Source organism: Zootermopsis nevadensis, unplaced genomic scaffold, assembly GCF_977971745.1.
Source record: "Zootermopsis nevadensis isolate Lab colony 2312 unplaced genomic scaffold, Znev_1.0 Znev_ptg000028l, whole genome shotgun sequence".
NCBI lineage: Eukaryota > Metazoa > Arthropoda > Insecta > Blattodea > Termopsidae > Zootermopsis > Zootermopsis nevadensis.
In genome coordinates this window covers 7,123,587-7,143,649 of record NW_028259160.1, presented here as the reverse complement: position 1 = coordinate 7,143,649, position 20,063 = coordinate 7,123,587, and the positions used below count along the sequence as shown (strand labels likewise).

At 34.7% G+C, this 20,063-nt stretch overlaps 2 protein-coding genes and 1 long non-coding RNA gene across 4 annotated transcripts in view; 1 reads left to right on the top strand and 2 right to left on the bottom strand.

The window, feature by feature from the left end:
- The first annotated feature begins 276 nt into the window (after positions 1-276).
- Positions 277-3,050, top strand: LOC147872337 (uncharacterized). Its single transcript, XR_015537432.1, has 2 exons — positions 277-499; positions 2,720-3,050. It is a non-coding gene; the product is annotated as an uncharacterized LOC147872337 (long non-coding RNA).
- Positions 1,296-11,192, bottom strand: LOC110830016 (glucose-fructose oxidoreductase domain-containing protein 1). Of its 2 annotated transcripts, none has more exons than XM_087357215.1 (2): positions 2,444-11,192; positions 1,296-1,983 (listed from the first exon to the last, which is right to left on the bottom strand). In XM_087357215.1, the coding sequence occupies exon 1, from the start codon at positions 10,879-10,881 to the stop codon at positions 9,703-9,705; it is 1,179 nt and encodes a 392-aa protein (XP_087213341.1). In that variant the 5' UTR covers positions 10,882-11,192; the 3' UTR covers positions 1,296-1,983; positions 2,444-9,702. The 2 variants fall into 2 exon arrangements, with proteins under 2 accessions (XP_087213341.1, XP_021920066.1); XM_022064374.2 differs by having other exon boundaries at positions 9,781-11,192.
- A 998-nt stretch (positions 11,193-12,190) lies between these two features.
- The window catches only part of Aps (diphosphoinositol polyphosphate phosphohydrolase 1 Aps), a 23,330-nt gene continuing 15,457 nt past the window's right edge, over positions 12,191-20,063 (bottom strand). Inside the window, exon 4 of the mRNA XM_022064351.2 lies at positions 12,191-19,925. Within this exon, the coding sequence (XP_021920043.1) occupies positions 19,807-19,925 (119 nt within the window). The 3' untranslated portion in view covers positions 12,191-19,806. The remainder of the gene's footprint in view (positions 19,926-20,063) is intronic.

The following is a 20,063-nucleotide window of genomic DNA, read 5'->3' as shown; positions in this document are numbered from 1 at the left end:
ACGAACCTACAGAATGGTGAACTCTTCCGGGCGATTGAAATGACCTGCTTTATACTGGATAGAAGCGTACAAAACTTACAATATAACATTACATATGAAAACACAATTCACAATTTATTCTATATTACACTTACCACAAAGTACACAGAAGACCTACTTATGATGCGGTTACGATCGTGCTCACAGATTATTGGACTTATCTGTGATACCAACACACTGGTTCATATATTAAAACTATGGTCGTATTTACGTTACGCTTTTAGAAATACCATGGATTACTATATGAATAGTTCACACCAAAAGGATAACGACTTAGCGATGACACGTGTCGGCTACAACTTTAATGTTATATCGCTGATCCATAAATATCGCTTATTGCATTATAGAATGAAACATCTTATGGGAAGTGCTGAACGACGGTATATTAAATTCGTACAAATTATTTGCACGAACTTTATGTTTGACACTCATATTCTCATTCCACACCCTACAGTCTGAGGTATTGAAAAAGTGTTGAACTCTTAATAAATATGATGAAACTGAAATTCTAACATGGGTATATGGATGCTGTTTGCAATTTGGATGGGCAGGACAAACATCCTTAAGAGAGTATGTCAGACACCTGAACTCCAAGCACCCCAACACCAAGTTCTTATTAATTAGTATTATTATTTATGCATGTCCTTTTCAATTTCCACCTATACAACTCCCAGAGGTAGTCCAGCTCATGAAAACCTACCCACAAGATACTTAACAAGCAGTATCACAGCACCCACTGGCTCATAAAAGGGCTGACAGAGTTAGAATTGTCTGCAATTTATCCAACCACGCCTCAAAACTATAGCATGCCAAGTCCATCCTCCAAGCCAGCAGCTATTTATTCCAGTACAGCAACAGCAGCTGTATCAGCAAACACAGACATGAAACATTTTTCAGAAAAGAAACCACATGTAATGAACAATAGACCATATCTCCTGGCTACTAATCAACCAAAAACCATTCAATGAACTGGCCTCACACCTCAGATCCATGAAGGATACATAACACCCTACACAGAACCATGGTATATATAAGCCTCTCTGTTCCTTTGGTAAACTATATATTGACCAAATGGGCCACCATATGTCCACTAGAATTTCAGAATGTATTGGAAACACCATACTGCAGAAGTTGTGATCAACAGTATGTGAATACTCCACAGAGACCAAACATGATACTGACTTTGACAGAACATAAGTCTGAGCCAATATCCATGCATCATCAGTGAAGCCATCAATAATAAACACAACCATCACTTCATCTAGAGAGTAGAGTAGAGTTTATTTACATTCCATAGATCCTTCTTAGGACTCAACCAAAGGATGTAGAACATGTCATTTCATACAATATACATACACTTCAGAACTTTCAACACAAGTACAAGAACATATTTCACATATCAATGTACATAAATTTCAGATTCTGCAATACAAGTATGAAAAATAATTTTACAAATTAATATACATAAACCTCAGAATTTTAAATATAAATACAAAACTTGCTTTACATATATGTAGATTATGAATATAAAGCTTAAACATTTTCAGCAGAGATGAAATCATCTACAGAATAGAAGGAGTGAGTAAAGAGGTAATCTTTCAATGTAGGCTTGAATACCTTTATATCATAATTTAATAAAGATGGATACAAACTATGTAATATCTGGCCTCACCTCTTTCCTTCCAACTCATCTATTAAACTTTCTTCACCACTGCATGAATTAACAGTAATTAAAACATACAGAAATAAATATAATTCACAATAATTATCATTAAAATAGACAACTAAACACAAATAAGCAAATAGAACTTTACCTATGACATTCCAAGTACAATATGAATACTGATGTAATTTTAACAGTTGTTATGGGCTTGTAAAATAAGAACTTCTTTTCCTTGTGGTCCTGGTACCCACAGCATATCAATACAGCGCTGGTTCACTCACCTGAAACATATAATACTATTTATAAATGAATTACACATTTATTGATAATGAAGAGAAAACAGTACAAACTTCACAAGACAAAGTTTTGCTTTACATATCATATTTTTAAATTAATTTGAAAGTTACATTTCTTCTGTAATAAAATATTTTATATTCTATATGTAATTTAAATAAGGCAAAAACAAACATACTACAATAATTTGTAGCTGACTTTTCCTACTCATCACAGGACTTTCCTACCACAGATATCCTCCACAGTGAGATGGGAACTATTATTCAAAGACTTGTAAATTCTAACAAAGTAATAAATTTTATCAATGCCTAACAAGTCAGCACTGTTTTCATCAAAGAAGTTAAGACATTATCTGTACTATGTGTTATCATAATTCAGATGTTCCAGTGTTTTTATGTTTCATTACTGCTATCAAGATTAACTGGCATAGTGAATTCATTTCTTTACCTGGCTGATGCATAATTATTTTAACCGCAGAATACAATTTCCTACACAAGTACATTTTCTGTGTTCATGGTCCACACATTTCCAGGATTATAGAAGTTTTCTGTAGTGCCTATGTCCGTTATAATGTTAAAACTGTATGCAACACAGCAACATTAACAGCAAGCAGCAACAGTATTCAATTCTTTCTTCTGTACTCTACATATACAGTTTACTATTTAGAGAAAATCAGTAGCTTGAACAAACAAACAAACAATATATTTTCTAATGTGATTACAGGTGAATCAGTTCAAACGTTTTACTGACCATATTAACTCTGAATGTGGAAAATATGTAAATAAATTGAAGACTTGACTGTGGAAATAGAAAAGATACCCAGCCTGTAACTGTCAGTTTGTCAAATCAGGAAGATCCTGAGCACATATTTTTGAGACAGAAAGAAGGACTAATAATCCAGGGATAAAAGATAACTGCAAGGAGAAATGTATGTATTTAATGTCCAAAATGTGTAAACACTGGTTATGTACTAATATCACAATGAACTATGACAGAAATGTTCACAATTTTCAGTCAAATCAGTAGAGGGTTAAATAAAATGTTACAAAAATAATGTCCATACATATAATTTCAACACATCTCACTATTAGAAGTTATAGTTAGTACAAAAATTCCTTACTATTACACTGCTTTTCAGGGTTATGTAGTTATATATAAACACATACACACACACACACACACAATACCAGTGAACAAAAGTTTGAACAGTTCCCATTTTGGTAGGAAACAGGTAGCATCAGCACAACAAATCCCATAAAGACAGATGCAGGGCCAATTTTTAAAATGTCGTGTATAATACATACACCTTAAAAATGGGGCAACGTCCAACATGATTGCAATACAATGAAATGGCCAATTTCACAAACTTTAGATAATCTGTAGAAAGACTGAATAACTACATACTGATGTCCATTATAGATGGAATGGTTTGTACAAAAATCCAAACTAATTTCCTATACAAAGTGCAACATTATAATTACTATTGACAGATCAAAACAGTGGTTATAAGATAACATGGAAATGGCTTACAAGTCTGTGCCTTCAAATATTTTATCTTGGTAATTGCTCTGACTTATTTCCTCCCATTATATTTATTAAAATATAATTTAAAAGCCATATTTGTAATTACAAATGTGTGTTACAATAAATAGTACCTTACAATAGGCCTACATAAATTAGGTTTCTCACCAATGCTTGCCACACTTAAGAATTCATACTGTGTTCCACTGGAAAAACATATTACAGTCACATTTTTCTCAATTTTTAACTGCATTATTGCAGTAGAACTGCCATAGTTGTAGTGAAGGAAATCAAACAACCAAGAGGTGCACCTAGATACTGTTACTGTAAGTTTTGACTTGAATTATTTGAAGTGTTTAAATAGTCATTAGCAATCAACACATCTAAATACATTATAAGAGTGCCAAATCATATCACATTCTTAAACTTATCTGTGTCGAAGAGAAGAAAATTAACATATATTTTAAGTGGCAATTGCTGAATATTTGTTGGGTGAGAATGTTTCAATTGTCAAATACATCAACAGGAAAGTAAAATAAACCATTAAAGTTTAAACTGGTTGCCAAATGGCAGTTTGTGATGAAAGTCTATCAGGTGATCAGCTTAGTCACTGTAGACTGCTTGAGATACTTCAGTGTAGTTTGCTGGTATGACAGCATGTCACATACAGTAACAGTAATATCTAGAGCCACTCATGCACATTCCCATTCTCATATTTCCTTAATGTCTGTCTTAATATTAATCTCCCACCTCCTCAGACATCTGACTAGTCATTTTCCAAGAGGTTTCCCCACCATGCATATAAAGAAATGTTTCAGCACATTAAATTCGAAGTACATTTTGGAAGACTATAAACTATAAACTCAATCTCAATCACTGTTATTAGGAAATATACTTCCTACTTAATTTTCTCCCAAATTTCATACGCAATGGGTGTACCCCTCACTCAGTGCTTATCTAACATCTCATAGTTTGTGGGAAATAGTTCCCACTTCAGTCCTACAATATGTCCATCACCAGCATATATCAGACTATCACAGTACACAAGAACTGAAGAAAATTTTTTCATCATAAGCTACAAAATTATGGAGTGTCAATCTTTTATTTTAAACCGCTCAGTCCAGTTAAATACATTCAGTAAGTCAGAATCTATTTCATTATTTATTAATGTATTTAATGATCATTTCTCAACTGAATGATAAACTGAAAATCAACTGTAACCCATTTTAAGATATTACCACACAAGTATGACATAAGACAACAAAGAAAATTAGAGCCAGATCTGATCTATCACTACGTTTTCATCCAGCCCACATACAGTTTTATTTTTTTAACACATTATTTAATTCAGAGCTATACTCTATATCAGTGGTATTCAACCTGGGGTACGCATACCCCCGGGGGTACACGAGGACATCATAGGGGGTATGTGAAATTTAAAAAAATATATATTATTTTATGATAAACACTGAATAATCAGTAATGTAATTTAATTTATTTTAGATATAGATTATATAAAGTAAAGTAAAGTTTGTCCCGCTATACGCCATGTAGGCGTTTTGGGGTGAGTGGAGGTATAGCTCCTCTCTTCCTTGACCTCGGCACTAGATGGGGGTGAGTGGTCAGCATCACGCCCCGGCCGGCTTTACCCCCGGGAAAGGACCCCAGTACCCATTGTAGAGGAGGCTGGGTGGGCCCCAGAGCCGGTCAGGACGCAGAGGCTAGAGGAAAAATCCTCTGCCCCTGTCGGGGATCGAACCCCGGTCGTCCAGCCCGTAGCTAGTCACTATACTGACTGAGCTAGCCCGGCTCACAGATATAGATTATATACTATGTATAACTTGAATTATACACCCAACAGCTTTGGGGGTACAAAGTTGGAGAGAAATTATATCTGGGGGTACACAAACAAAAACGGTTGAATACCACTGCTCTATATGATGTGTAAAATATCAAGGTGTTTTTAATGTTAAGAATGATTAGTATTCTTAGCTAATCATTACACTAACCTCGGTTTTGGACTTAATTTTTTCAATTATAGGTAATAAATTACTCAATATGTAATATCATGGCCCAAGGCCATGATGAGAAAATTAAATTCAGCCTGAGGCTGCTTAAAGGCTTCCCATCCAGAAGAAGCCTCAAATATGGAAAAAGGGCATTCATAACATATGGGGAGGAAAAGAGCAGGATAAAATGAGAGAGCAAATCCAAATCAAAGACCAAAAAAAAATAGAGAGCTATTTACAGTGCCTCTATACTATTAGGCAAAAATAGATAAAACAAAGTTCACAGTGGAACACAGTATGCAAGTAAATACTGAAACCATTACTGATTAGTTTTATGATTGTAATAGTATGGCAATCATTTCACCATAAAAACAGCATTGTTATGAAAAACACAACCAAACAACCTCGGAACTGGACGGACTCTTTGGCACGACCATGGCAACTGAAAAAGGATTTGAGTCTCTATAGGGCAGGAGCACTGAAATCAGTGGGTAGGAAATTACAGAATTATAAGTTAGATTTAGTAGCAGTGCAGGAGGTGTGATAGGAGGGGTAGGGCATGATCCCATAGGAAAATTTCACTTTTTTCTATGGAAAGGTGAATGATAATCATCAGTTAGGGACTGGTTTTTTTTGTTCATAGCAGAATTAGGGCAGCAATTAAGAGAGTAGAATTTGTTGGCGACAGGCTGTCTTACATAATTAATGGAAGGGTGTTGTTGCAACATTATTGTCCTTAGTGTTCATGCCCCAACTGAGGACAAAAGTGGTGATATCAAGGATAGCTTTTATGAAGATGTAGGAGGGTTTGCAATTGAATGGGACACATCAGTTATTGGCCTATGCTGATGATGTTAATTTATTGGGTGACAATATAAATAAAATAATGAGGAACACAATTTTTCTAGAAGCTAGTAGAAAAGTGGGGCTAGAAGTAAATTCAGAAAAACTATGTACATTTTAGTATCCCATCAGCAGACAGGCAGGCAAAATCATATTAGGGTGGCTAATAAATCCTTTGAAAATGTGACAAAGTTCAAATATTTGGGAACAACAATAACAAACAAAAATAATATTCATGAAAATGTTAGGAGACTAAATTCCGGAAATCCTTGCTACTTCTCAGTTCAAAATATTTTGTCTTCCAGTCTGAGTTCTAAGAACCTGATGATTAAAATATACAAAACAATAATTTTGCCTGTTGTTTTGTATGGGTGCAAAACATGGTCTCTCACTCTGAGGAAGGAACACAGATTGCAGGTGTTTGAAAATAAGGTGTTGAGGAGAACATTTGGGCTTAGGAGAGAATAATCATAAGCTTAAAAATTTGTACTCCTCCCCAATATTGTCAGGGTGATTAAGTTAAGAAGTAGAGATGGGTGGGGCATGTGGCACACATGGATGGGGCAAGAGGTGTGGACCAGGTATTGGTCGGGAAGCCTGAGGGGAAGAGACCGCTGGGGAGACCTAGATGTAGATGGGAGGACAATCTCAGGTGGGATCTATGGGAGATAGGAGTTGAAGGAAACCGGATTTTGTTGGCCCAGGATAGGGTCCGGTGGAGGGCTTTGGTTAATTCGGTGATGAACCTTCGGTCCCATAAGCCATCTAGTTAGTTAATAGGATGGCAACTCTGAGTCTTAATTTCATTTCTGCTGCCTCAATAATTTATGAAATCTTTACAATTAATTATTTAAGTACATATTACAAAAATACAGTACTACACAAAAGAAAAAGCAATATAAATAACAGCCATTACCAAAGAGAGAATGTATATAAGACAGGCAGATATCAGGCATTGTAGCATAAGTTTACTGGAATGTTCACTATCTTCATCACTGTTTAAAATATCACAACCTACTATACTGTGTTCCTTGTCTCGTGAAGATTGGGTGAAAACCAATCAAAATAATGCTATGCAAAAGTGTGGGAAGTGTGGGATGGGCCAACTGTATTCGCGTGTTTCTCAGTCAGGTTGCACAGGAAAGAGCCAAACTCACAAATGTTGCAAAGTATATCTTACAAGTGTGTGAGATGGTTCAGGCCAGATTCACAATGTTTACAGTAAAATGTGAAAACAATGAACTTCTGTGACATAATTATCTTGTCCCACTCCCAAGCTGCAACTGAAGGCTTCAGCTAAAGGCTGTCCCCACCCCACTATTATAATTGGTTGCTGTATGACCCAGCAAAGGTCAAGTTTCATAAGAAAAGGAATATGCTATAATGCTGTTAGAACCATCTGACTCTATATATACAATATAATGTTATGAACAGAAGCAAAAGTTTCATCAGTTATAATGGATGCACTACCTACTATTTAAGCAATTAACTGATGTTCATGTAATACAACAATGTATTAACAAACTGAATACTTAGGAAATGTATATTTTTAGATTCTGAAGATATAAAAATCTGTATATGCCAAATCCCTTACTACATTACTAATCCAATATATTTTCAATGGTAATTTATTACTGCATTAAACAGCTTTTCATACAGTTGTAAAAACCTGATCAGAGTCTGAAGTATTCAACAAGTTATCTACAGAGATTTAACTCAGAAACAATACGTCTTACATATGTACAATTTTGTAGCAAAATGGTAAATAATAACTCTTGGCAACATAATATCTTGTGGGGAGAAAAGGCATGAAGTTAAAAATGTCAGTTATTCTTAATTGTGGTACTAGATCAGGTGTTACCAACTTTTTAAGATCTGTTGCTAAATTCACCCTTTTTTATCAACATGCAAGCTGCCAGGTTATAAATGAGGTGATTTTATTGAAACTTTAAGACAATTTATTAAAAACTCTACTAACAGACTATTGAAAATAAGAAAACACATCACTTAATAATTTTGACTAGCAAACTTGTTGATTTGTTATTCTTATTAACTATTCACTTACAATTATATATTTATCTCAGTAACAAATTTTGTCATTATATAGGATGATGCAATACAACAAAAATGCCCATAGGCAGTACAAAATTAAAAAAAAAACCCTGAGAGATTGCAGGTTTAGAACTCTGGTACTGAATGGACATGAGTGGTCAACTTCATGCTCGGATTACTTAAACAAAGAAAGATTCTCTGGGTCTACAGCTGTTGCAGACAAGATGGTAAAAAGAAAAATGTGAAGCCACCTTGACAACATTCTGTCCCTTTATAAAAGCATACTGCTTGAGAAGATTACAACTGACTTCAAATGTAATAAGAATTGTAGTAAGTTCACAAAAGACAAATAATGTATGTCATGAAAAGCAGAGAAGGCAATTTGATATGAATATTACAGCTACAGTATGACATAAAATATCCACTATTCTCCCAAATAAACAATATAGTTAATTCCAGCAAGAATTTCTAAGAGCAATTAAAAGACCCATTTTAGGTGATTTTAAGATTGGAATAGCACCACTGTCCATCCACAATCAGGTGAAGTATGTACACCAAAATGGATGCCAAGTTCAGAAAATACTAAGCTGAAATCATAAAATTATTCTGTACAGAATCTACATACTGGGATCACCACAGCCTCTCAAGTGATAACTACTCTGCCCCAATGAATATACACAAATAAAAATCTGAAGTGATGTGCTCTGATCAAGTTTCTAATGAAGATGGCTGTCTTTTGGGTTGTTGTGCCATGTAGTCTGGTAGATATTTACCAATGTTTCAGACGTCCTTGCTGCCTCCATCATCAAGGCAATGATGTTGGTAAACTTCTACCAGACTACACAGAGCAACAACCCAGAAGACAGCCATCTTCAGACTCACTGTTGTGAAAACCAAAAACCCTACTTACGTTTTTAAATGATAACCATCTGTGAAAGTACATGCACAAAATTCTACAAAGATACATTCTGATCAAGTCATTAAGTCAAAATAATTCCTCAAATTGGCTTTCATGTTAGTGTCTTCAACTATGTTACAAGCTATTAAATTCCATTACTCAGTTACCATAATTCTGCTCGCAAGATAGGCCCAAAAGGTTAGCATATTCTTTGTGTTAGAGCATGGATATGCAGCAGCTTACTTTCTTCAGACACAACCGCTCTGTTTTAATATCTAAAGCTACATTAAAATGGCAAAGTAAGAAATATAACATTTATAATGCTGATATTAATCAATCTGTGGAATGTTAATGACTGCCCCTTAAGGCAGCCAGTCCAGACATCACATGGAGATGGCGCTACGACGAACAGCAGCACTCAGCAGAGGGTCAGGATCTGGCTCCTCTGTAATGACATTCACCTTGACCCACTCTCTGTTGGAATTTGATTTTTTCAGAGCATCAATCACTGCCTGAACATAAAGTCCATCCTCAAAAGTTGCAGCTAGGGCAACAGGCTCTTTCACCCAACCACGTTTGTCCTCAACTGGAAGGAAAGCCTCTCTCAATGCCCCAATCATCTTGAAAAGTCCCTTCATGTAGGGACGTGGAATGGTACTAGCAGCAGTGGAGTTGATTGCCCCACCACGCTGCAAATCTTCAACATCAAGATAGATTACATCTTCCTTTGCAGAATTGGATTTACGACCATAGAGGTCTCCTCCACGAACCATTAGATGTCCTGCCTGCCCACATATTAGCACCTCTTGACTAAATGTGCCTGGAAGGTGGTTGTTTAATGTAGCAGTGACAAGGGCTCCGCCACTCATTTCCATTTGAAATGTGCAAAAGTCAGGACTAGAAATGTGCCGTATTCCATTTACATGATCTGTAGTCTTGGTAAAGGTTCTTATAACACCGTGAACTCGCACTGCTCGCTGAGATGTTAAATGTGACACCAAGTCTATCACATGGCTCCCCACCAAAGTGAGAACACCTCCTCCCATGGTATCATCACACAACCAGTCATAAGCATCATGCAGCAAGCTTCCCATTTGTACTCGCACATCACAAACTGTTATCTCACTTTCTTGTCCTAGATACCCATCCACAATGGCTCTGCGCATCTGTCCAAAGGCAGGAAGAAACCTCAGGCTGTGGTTTACAATGGAGATCAAAGATGGGTAATACTGAGATGCTCGGACCATTTTGAGAGCCTCCCCCTGACACAGACCAGCTGGTTTGTCACACAAGACATGCTTACCAATTCCTAATGCTTTAACTGCAATCTGGGCATGCAAGTTAGGCGAACAAATGATGAATATAAGATCCACATCTTTCCTTAGTAAAACATCATCAATTCTGTTGGTGTGAAATGGAATTTCAAGTTCCTTTGCTACCTCTTCAGCAGCATTCAAAGTTCTGCCCCATATTGCTTCTATTTTAAAACCCTTCTCCCGCAGGAAAGGTACTATAACTTTTACAACATTCCCAGTTCCAAATACACCAATTCCGGGAAGCATTATTTTGTTATAAACACTAACCTTTAAAAATTATAAAACGCTTCACATCTTAATAACTTCATTTTTGAGACCACTGTTCGCTAGCTTCATACCTTCAACATCTGACAGCTTTCCAAGACTTTTCAAAATGTACAAATCATAATACCTCACTTCCCATGACAATTTCTACAATTACATACGACAAATGTGACATCTCAATCGAAAGCGCCATTTTAATATAGTTCTAGTCCTGTCTTATTTAGAATCAACAGAATGTTTAACTAAACCAGAATTAAACTGTTCAGTCAATCTATAAAAAGTGTGATATTATATACTACCAAAAATATTGTGCCTCGAAAATGATATTGCATAAGAGCTAAAAGTGGCCACATAACTTCAGTTCACAGAAATTTAAACAAAAATTGGAACAAATAAACGATGACTTATATATTACGACTGAATTTTTCAGAAAACAGAAAATTCGGCTTACGATAACATCTTTATTATACCTATATTTTTACGCAGAGCTAGATCGTTGTACTGGAATTCTCTACGCGGTGAACGCGATCAGCATGGTTATTTGGCGCCCTAGACGAACTGGCAGCCTCACCGCCGACCCACAACTTCAAAATATTTAAATTGTACATTAGTATGAACATAAATTTTGCATTCATAATTTCAGGTTTCAACATGATAAAGAAGAATAATGATACTAAACGCACATTGTTTTACACTTTACACAAAAATGTACAAAAAACATATCAGAATTTTTTCTGCTCTTTCGATTTTTTAAACATAGGGAGCAGTTCCTTCAGGTCAGTCTTTTTCACATTTTCATTTTCTATTTATAAGGTCCCCAAGCCCACGACAAACGCCAAAATCATTGCAACAAACCCTCCCCTTTTTAATAATAATAATAAATTTGCTTACAGACAGCTAAAGGTGCCCATTCATGAAATAGTCTGTTCCCCAAGAGAAGTTCTAGCCCACTGTCACACTGTTCATTTCACTATACATACAACACCAAGTATTGTTGGTAGTTATTACAAAGCCAAGGATACAAATATGCGTGTATTTCCTTCTGCTTTTCTTTCAACTTTTAGATGCTTATTATATTTTTACTTTTTGTTCATTCAATTTTCTTACCACCATAGGCAATCATCTAGTTTGTCTATTGGTAAATCCAGCAGTAAATATACTTCCATATCAAATTATAATTCTCACAATTCATTAATTCAACAAGGGAAAAGATGGACACATGTATTGAAAAGATTTAATAATCTGATCTGCAGTCTGAAAGCAGCCAAAATTTTAAATAACAAGAACCACCTTGACTTTACATTCTTTATTTTAAAAATACAAGCACTGTAAAGAGATGCATACAATTTGTTTCTGCTTTGACCACATATTACACATCTTGCATTGAAGGGAGTGCAAATAGTAATTTAAAATACTGCCTCATCCTTTCTCTTTATCTGATAAACACTCCTTAGAATTACCGCACATCGTTGCTTGGTGTATCGCGACTTACAATAATACCATTCTCCAGCATAAACAATGAAACCATGTTTTATAAGTGACTGCCACCAGGTCTCATCATTACTGTAAGCTTCATATAGGTATATGTTACAGCTAAAAGCGACTACCTCAGCAGTACAGTCTATGCAGTGTCATGACGCAGCAATGCACAATAATAAATGTCAGATAAAAGGGTAATGATTTCTTAACAAGTTCTCTTTACATTGTAAGGTATAAGACCCTGATACATAAAATAACACATTCAACTGAAGCAAACACATTAAGTCCATTTCTTAATATAACTAAATTTGAGGAACCACACAATTTCATATACTCAATTTAATACAATAGTCAATTTTTATATTAAAAATATATCGATATTAGTAAAACTTTACATATTACCAGCCCAAATAAACTTATCAAGGTCCCACATCATCCTTATGAAATGAAAGGCTCCATTTTCGATATTTGTCCTTGCTTTGAGTGTCACATTTCACAGCAAGTGTTAAATTTAGTATGAAGTGGTGATCATTGCTATTTCCTACAGGCATTAATGAAGTAAGGAAGATTAAGTGTCATCATATAATAAAGTTCTTTATATTTTAAATCTCTGCATTTTCTTTACGATTAACATTTAAAATGGTGTCTGTAAATATATACAAGAGTCAAAAGCATAGTTTTTACAGTCGAAGTAAATTAACATTACAAGCCTCTTTTATTTCCTGCTAACATAACTGTCAGTGAAGTAATATAATCTGGCAAAAGTTTTGTTCATACATGACAAATTAGTCCTACAACTCTAAGTACAATTTTTGTGAAATATTTGGAGAACAAAGCAAGCATATACAAACATGCTGTTACGCATATCCTATACTGTGTTGCAAAAGTAATTTCCAATACTGGAAACATTTCCAAAACACTTCTTGCACTTGATAAAATCCACTGTTATGTGCCAAACAGATTAGGATTATGCATAGGACAAATTGCTGACTATAAAACATTAAACAAAAATGTGAAAAAAAGAGAAATGTGTATTAAGAGTATTTTAACTGTCACAAATCACATGTCAATGGGTTGCTTACATTGACACCATGTTAAATTTTTGTCCAGACAACTGACTGTCTGAGAAAATAATCCCATGACAGAATTGAACCACCATCACAAAATGTAACAATACCAGTTTGTTATAAACTGTCCTCATTTCAAAGAGGTATTATCATAATTCCATCTTCAAAATGTAAAATTTTAAAATGATTCTGCTTACAATTGAAAACATTATCATTTATGGCACTATTCATGTACTTCAAAAATAAAACCAAACTTTCATGCACTAATGTTATATTTCACATTACCATGGTTAAAATTAAATATCTGAAACCCCAAAAGTCTATGAAGTACCAGGTGTCAGACACCAAATGTGAAGGTTGAGTTCCTTCTTTTGTACTAGGTTGCAACTATTCCTGAATATTATCAAACCTCAATGGGAGCACACTTATATGTTAATGTGTTCATTGTTCTGTAATAATATAAGTTTACCTTATAAAACCTGTCATTTGATGAAAATGTGCTTGTTGCACTCTGATATTATCTTTTATTTCCTACACTTCATTCATTCGTCAACCACTTTGTTTAACCTCAATCAGCTGTCAAACATGACTAACATATGATAAATACAAACCCTTGATAACTCCATGCTGTAGTCTTTCTTGAAACTTTGATAACTGCTCAGTTGGTCAAGATATTGGAAAACTTCAACGAACCCAATCCTGAAGGTTCATCACCATATCAAATGAAGAATATAAATTATGAAGCTCATTATTTCATTTTTAAAGCTTCTCTCTCAGCACAAAAACCTAAAACAACCTTTTTATATAGCAGTGCAAAATCTTACAGTATTTAATAGTTATCGAGAATGTGCAATGAATCCAGTTTTCCTTTTGTGCCATATATAATGGTTTACCAGAAGAGGAGAAGCCTCTCTAGTCTTCATTAATCTACAGCACAAAAATCAACATCTGGTTACCGAGTTGAAACTTACACATGAAACAGTGCGCAACTTCAGAGGCTTCATAAGTACGAGCATGCATCATCTTATTTGATGTTGCTGTAACTGACTTCCACAAGCTGCTACCAATATACAAGCAAACCTGCATTTGATGTCATTACAACATATCGATTTTTAGATTATTTAATGATGCCTCTCCACCTGAAGAGGTTATACAGCATCAAATGACTTGGGAAGAATGAATGAGTAAATTAATGGTTGATAGACAAGGATTTTAAAATGACACAGTCAAGAATTATTTGAAGTTATCATATCCTGGAAAGCCTGAGGAAGACTTTCAGTCATCTGAGATTCAAGCTGGGTACCTCACACAAAAGTGACATCACACTAACCTGTTCTGTGGGTCCATACTAGTTCACTAGCAGCTCTAACAGATGCACAAGTAACTGCACATCATTCTGATCATGTCAGAATCAGAAGAATAGTTTTCAAAGCTGAAAAAATGGTGATATAACTCTTGATGAAACAAAGCTCAGTAATTAATAAAATTCTGATTACAATGACAAAGTATTAACTTTCACCAGACATTTACAACTTTATACTACTGAAGACATAAGAAAGCTATTTACAAAGACTAAAATGGAGCCAGCACAAAACAAATCTGAATTATACACAGACTCTTTACTTGATTCATGTACTGCTGTTAACACATATTTCACTACCACTCTTAACTGCAGGAAATGATGCTGTAGATATCAGATATTATTCTGAGAGGAAACAACACTTTTCTTAAATGTTCTGTACTGTTCTCATCCAGTTCATAAAGTCAAAAGACATCTACCACCTCAAATATAAATTCCAATTGATAAAATTAAATCTTACAGCTCTTTATAAAGTCACAAACAATTTTATTATATACTCAATATTCGTTCTAATGATGACCTTTGAATTCACCTGCATACAATTCAACAGCTAGAAACATTTTCAGCAAATAGGGACATCCCTGCTGTATCTTAAAAATGTTCCTGAAACTGAAGTATTTAAGGCTGTATACTAAGATAGTGAAGTACATTGTGAGCAAAATTAAGACTGTAATTATATAAAAAAACTGCATGGCCTTATAAATGTTTGATTATTGGTATAAAGAGGCTACAGAAGTTGCAGTTACAGGTTCAATGATGTGCTTTTATTAAATCTTTTCATATCACACCAGAAATGTCATTACACACCTGTTCTCTATAGTCTGCGCAATGCATCTGTAGCAGTACATAAACATACTACCATGGGAAAAAAACCTTTTGCAGAAAAAACAGCATAGAAAAAGACATTACAGGTCTATGCAATCCTGTCAAGAACAATATGGTCAACATAAAGCACAAAAACCAAATATTTTTCAGTAACTCCACCACGAAAGTGGCCATTAAGGAACATGAATATTATAACCCAGTATCCTCCACTGAATACGCGAGAAAACTATCAGGGCCCACCCATGCATACTGTGCATGCCAAAGACACTGACATGATTTGTGGATGAATCTTACTCAAACTTAGGTATGGTGAAACTCAGTTTGCTCCTGGAAGTACAGCACAGTACGAGGATTATGGTGAATTAGTATTCCCAATCACTTGCCTCAAAATCTCTTCATTGGCAGTACAATGATTATGTTGCCTTGACATCTCTTCATTGGAAAACACTATTCTGTATTCACTGGAATGGTTCACAGTAAAATAATAAAATTAACCACTTGCAGTGGACTTAAGGATAGACAATACTACTGCTCAAGAAATTAAAATAAAATCCTCAAAATAAATTGTTTGGTCATTGCAAATTTTCAAATACTTCGCCAATGATGAAAAATAGAATTACAAGTTCTAAGAAGGGATGTCAGATTAAACTGACTTACATTACAATTTGTTATGGTAGTGTTTTTTTACAATGTACTGTAAAATTATTACAGTCTCTTACATGGCATCAGATTATATATCCAGTTAAGTAACTGTGAAATCATAATGAGACAATTGTCAGAAAGGGGAAAGTCTTTTTTCAAAATCAGGGATGGAAACAGAACCTAAAGTCAACAGCACTTTTCTTCCAGGCTTGTACATCTACTTTATGAACATTACGTTTTTATTAGAAGGAATTCTAAGTTAGTTCAGTGCCTGCCAGGCAGAGGGTTTTACAGAGCTCTGGTGCTACCTTTAAGTAAGTGGAATTTGTTTTCTGCCATCAGGGATAAAAACAGAATTGTGTTTCAAGCTTTGTCATTCTAACTTACGGCATTGTAACATTTCAACTAGATCAGTCTACATATAAAGGAGCAGTCCAGAATTTGAAAAACATTCAGACTAGCAATCAGAAATATCAAATGTAACTTTACCTCCAGTACATACTAGCAGTTGGAAATTTTTGGAGTGGTATGAGGCAAACACTTGTTATTTTAGTTTAAGTTACAGTTCATGGCTGTTTCTCACAATGCAGTATCAACAATAAACAGTATAGGCAACATGCATACAAGAATCTCATTTCAATTTATTTCCATACAGTTGCAAAACACTTTGCTCCTGGGCAAAAATGGCCTGTTACAGAGGCAGCCTGATGAACTTCCAGTTGGATCTGAATATCTTAACACAACATAAGGTTCCCTATTTTAAACCTTAAAAATTAATAACTTCTATTGTTGCCCTTAAAAATAAATATAACATATATTTGTAAACTGGACACATTTGGTTTAGAATTCTTCCAGTTCTCTGCACTGTAAGTTGAAGAATCATCGCTGTACCAGAATTATTTATACTTCACTACTTTGCCTGTGAAATAATACAATTCTTCTTGTCATAGTACAGAATAACAAACAGGGTACAAATAATAAAAATAAGGAAATAAAAAATAAAATGAGTAGGGCACAGAAATTACAGTAGCCTGAATGCTCAAACTAAGATATTAACTCTTTCACTCTGTCCTTGATACACATACACACGCAACAACAACTGAAACAATCAAATTCTTGTGCTTCAGTCAACCTGTTTCAACTCTACATTAATGAGTATTTCTGTAAATCAGAAACAAGGAAGACAGATATTGCCAGTATAGTTAGTTTGTGATTAAAATATGAGTTAAACATTTAACATATATTTTTTCTGGTTTGAAACTAATTTTCTTTTCATCTTGAAAGACATTAATTTCTCATCAAGATTATTTTGGGAGAGAAAAAAAAAATCTTCAGACAATTTTGAAAGCAATCTCCAGTATCTATATTGGCACCTAATAACTATTTAAAAATAGCTGCTGCATGCAGCCATTAAAACAGGTACTTCACATCCCCTTTAACTTAAAATAAATAATAGAGGTTAAACTACAATGAATATGTTTTTCCTGTAATTAATTTTTGTATTTCAAAAGAGGTAACTAAATATTTCAGTATCAGGAATGTCCTGTATTAGGGACTTGATTAGTTAGTACACTATATCTGATTTGATTAACATTTAAGAAGCAAACAATTCAAGCAAAAACAAATAAGTCAACCAGATAAAATAGTTATTACAGAGGTTTGAGGTGTACTGATATGATAGTGTGTATCTTACAAATACAATGAATTATAAAATGCTGCAAGTTGGGGATGAATTATTACCAACTGCCAGATAGGTCTTACAATTATGATCCACATTTGTTCCATTTGCCAGTCAGACAAAATGTTTGCTTGATCATGTCTTTAGCCAATTTGCTTTCTATAATTAAACTAATTAAAGTCTAAGCTGTAACCTTAACAATGATTATAGTAGCAGATGTAGCACAGAAATTATAAAAAACTGTTTTCAAGTCCCTAGACACTGTCTAAACCTTTAAATTGGTAAACAACCATCAAAAGTTGTTTATAAATTTCAGCATAAAGAAAATAATGACAAGAAACAATTTCTTTTAAAGAACTATAAAAAAGCATGAGATTACTTCTGCCTATAATTAAACCACGCAAGTCAAGGATGCTGGTTCTGATAGGCCTGTAAAGGACCAAGCAGCCTGACGTTTATTGAATTGTTTTCTGTTGCATATAATTTAATACCAATAAAAGAAATGCGCACAATATGCATAGTCAAGTTTCCTTGCCATATTCCATCACAAAGTGAGTTTGTTTCTTGAACGTGCTGTGGTATCTTGTCACAAGCTGGTCTACACTGATGAGAAGTACAACCATCTCGCAGAACATGGAACTCTTTCGTTGATGAAAACCATGCACTGCCGGAGGCGGCGCAGTGTCAAAACATGTCTGAACTGACATTACACCTGTATGTAACTAGTAAATGTGTTAAAAGATGGCAAAATATGCAAAAGGTATCTTACAGAAATATATCAAATATCAACTGTATTCTTCCATCACATAACAATATTACTTGATTTGTAGACAAAACTGAATGTTTGCAAGCCATCTTCACACTCTTTACAACACATAATTCTTGGAAACAATCTGTTATCTAACATAGGCTAACATTGCAAATATACATTTTCCTTTATTTGTGCCTGTGCTAGAATATTAAAATCCTAGAAGTTAAAATATGTGAATTAGAATTACAGTATTGCATCCAGCATTACAGAAATTGTCTTCCTCTATTATCTAGATAAAATACATTGTAGTATTAACTCCACAAATAAATATGTTCAAAACTACAATACATTTTACCTATATATATATAAACAGACACACACACATTCAAAAGATTGTTTCTGAAATGTTGGATCAAACACTATAATTTTAATCCATATATTTTAATTTATTGGATTTTGATATTCAAGCACATTCACAGAACTAAAAGCAAATGTATGTTTGCATTATCAACCTGTGTTACATAACTTCTGTTTTCAAGAAATCACTTCATATTTAAATATAATTCTGTCAGAAATCCTCCACAAGATCCTCAAATTTAATATTTTATTTTCAACACTTCAGAGGTTTTCACTGCGGTGAGTATGAAGATTTCTGTCTTCTGGGCTGTTGCGCTGTGTAGTCTGGTCGATGTTAACCAATGTTTCAGAGGTCATGAATCGCCCTCATGACGGAGGCAGTATGACCTCTGAAACGTTGGTTAACATCGACCAGACTACACAGCGCAACAACCCAGAAGACAGAAATCTTCACTTTTTGTCTTGTACAAAGATATCTCATGTTATTCGATGATTTCCAAAACAGTCTATCAAATTCTGACAGTCAAAGCAGTAGCAGAGGGTTAATGTGGATGAAAGATGTATATATTTAAAATAGCCAATGATAAAATATTACATGAATAAAATGAACAGGGTTGTCCTACAAAAATCGTGACTAACATAACAGATCTTTTTGAAATGGGCCATTCATGAATGACCATTCATACTGGTGACTGAGGCACAGCTACACGCATGCAAGCAAACACACATTCGGGACATCTGGAACTATTCAGGTGACCTTGTCGTTCCGACAGGTAAGAAGTGACTGCAGATATGCCAACTGGACTGGCTTGTGGAGTGATAGCTGCTCGAGAGCATCCTCCACAGTGAACCACTTGCGTTTACGACCTGACAACAGAGTGAACATATGATAAGACCACACTAGTGGAAATGACCCACTGAAATTCTGTGGGAATAATTCCTTTTATACCTTCATCCCTTACCCACTTATTCCTTGATTTCTGCAAGTGCTATAACAACTAAATT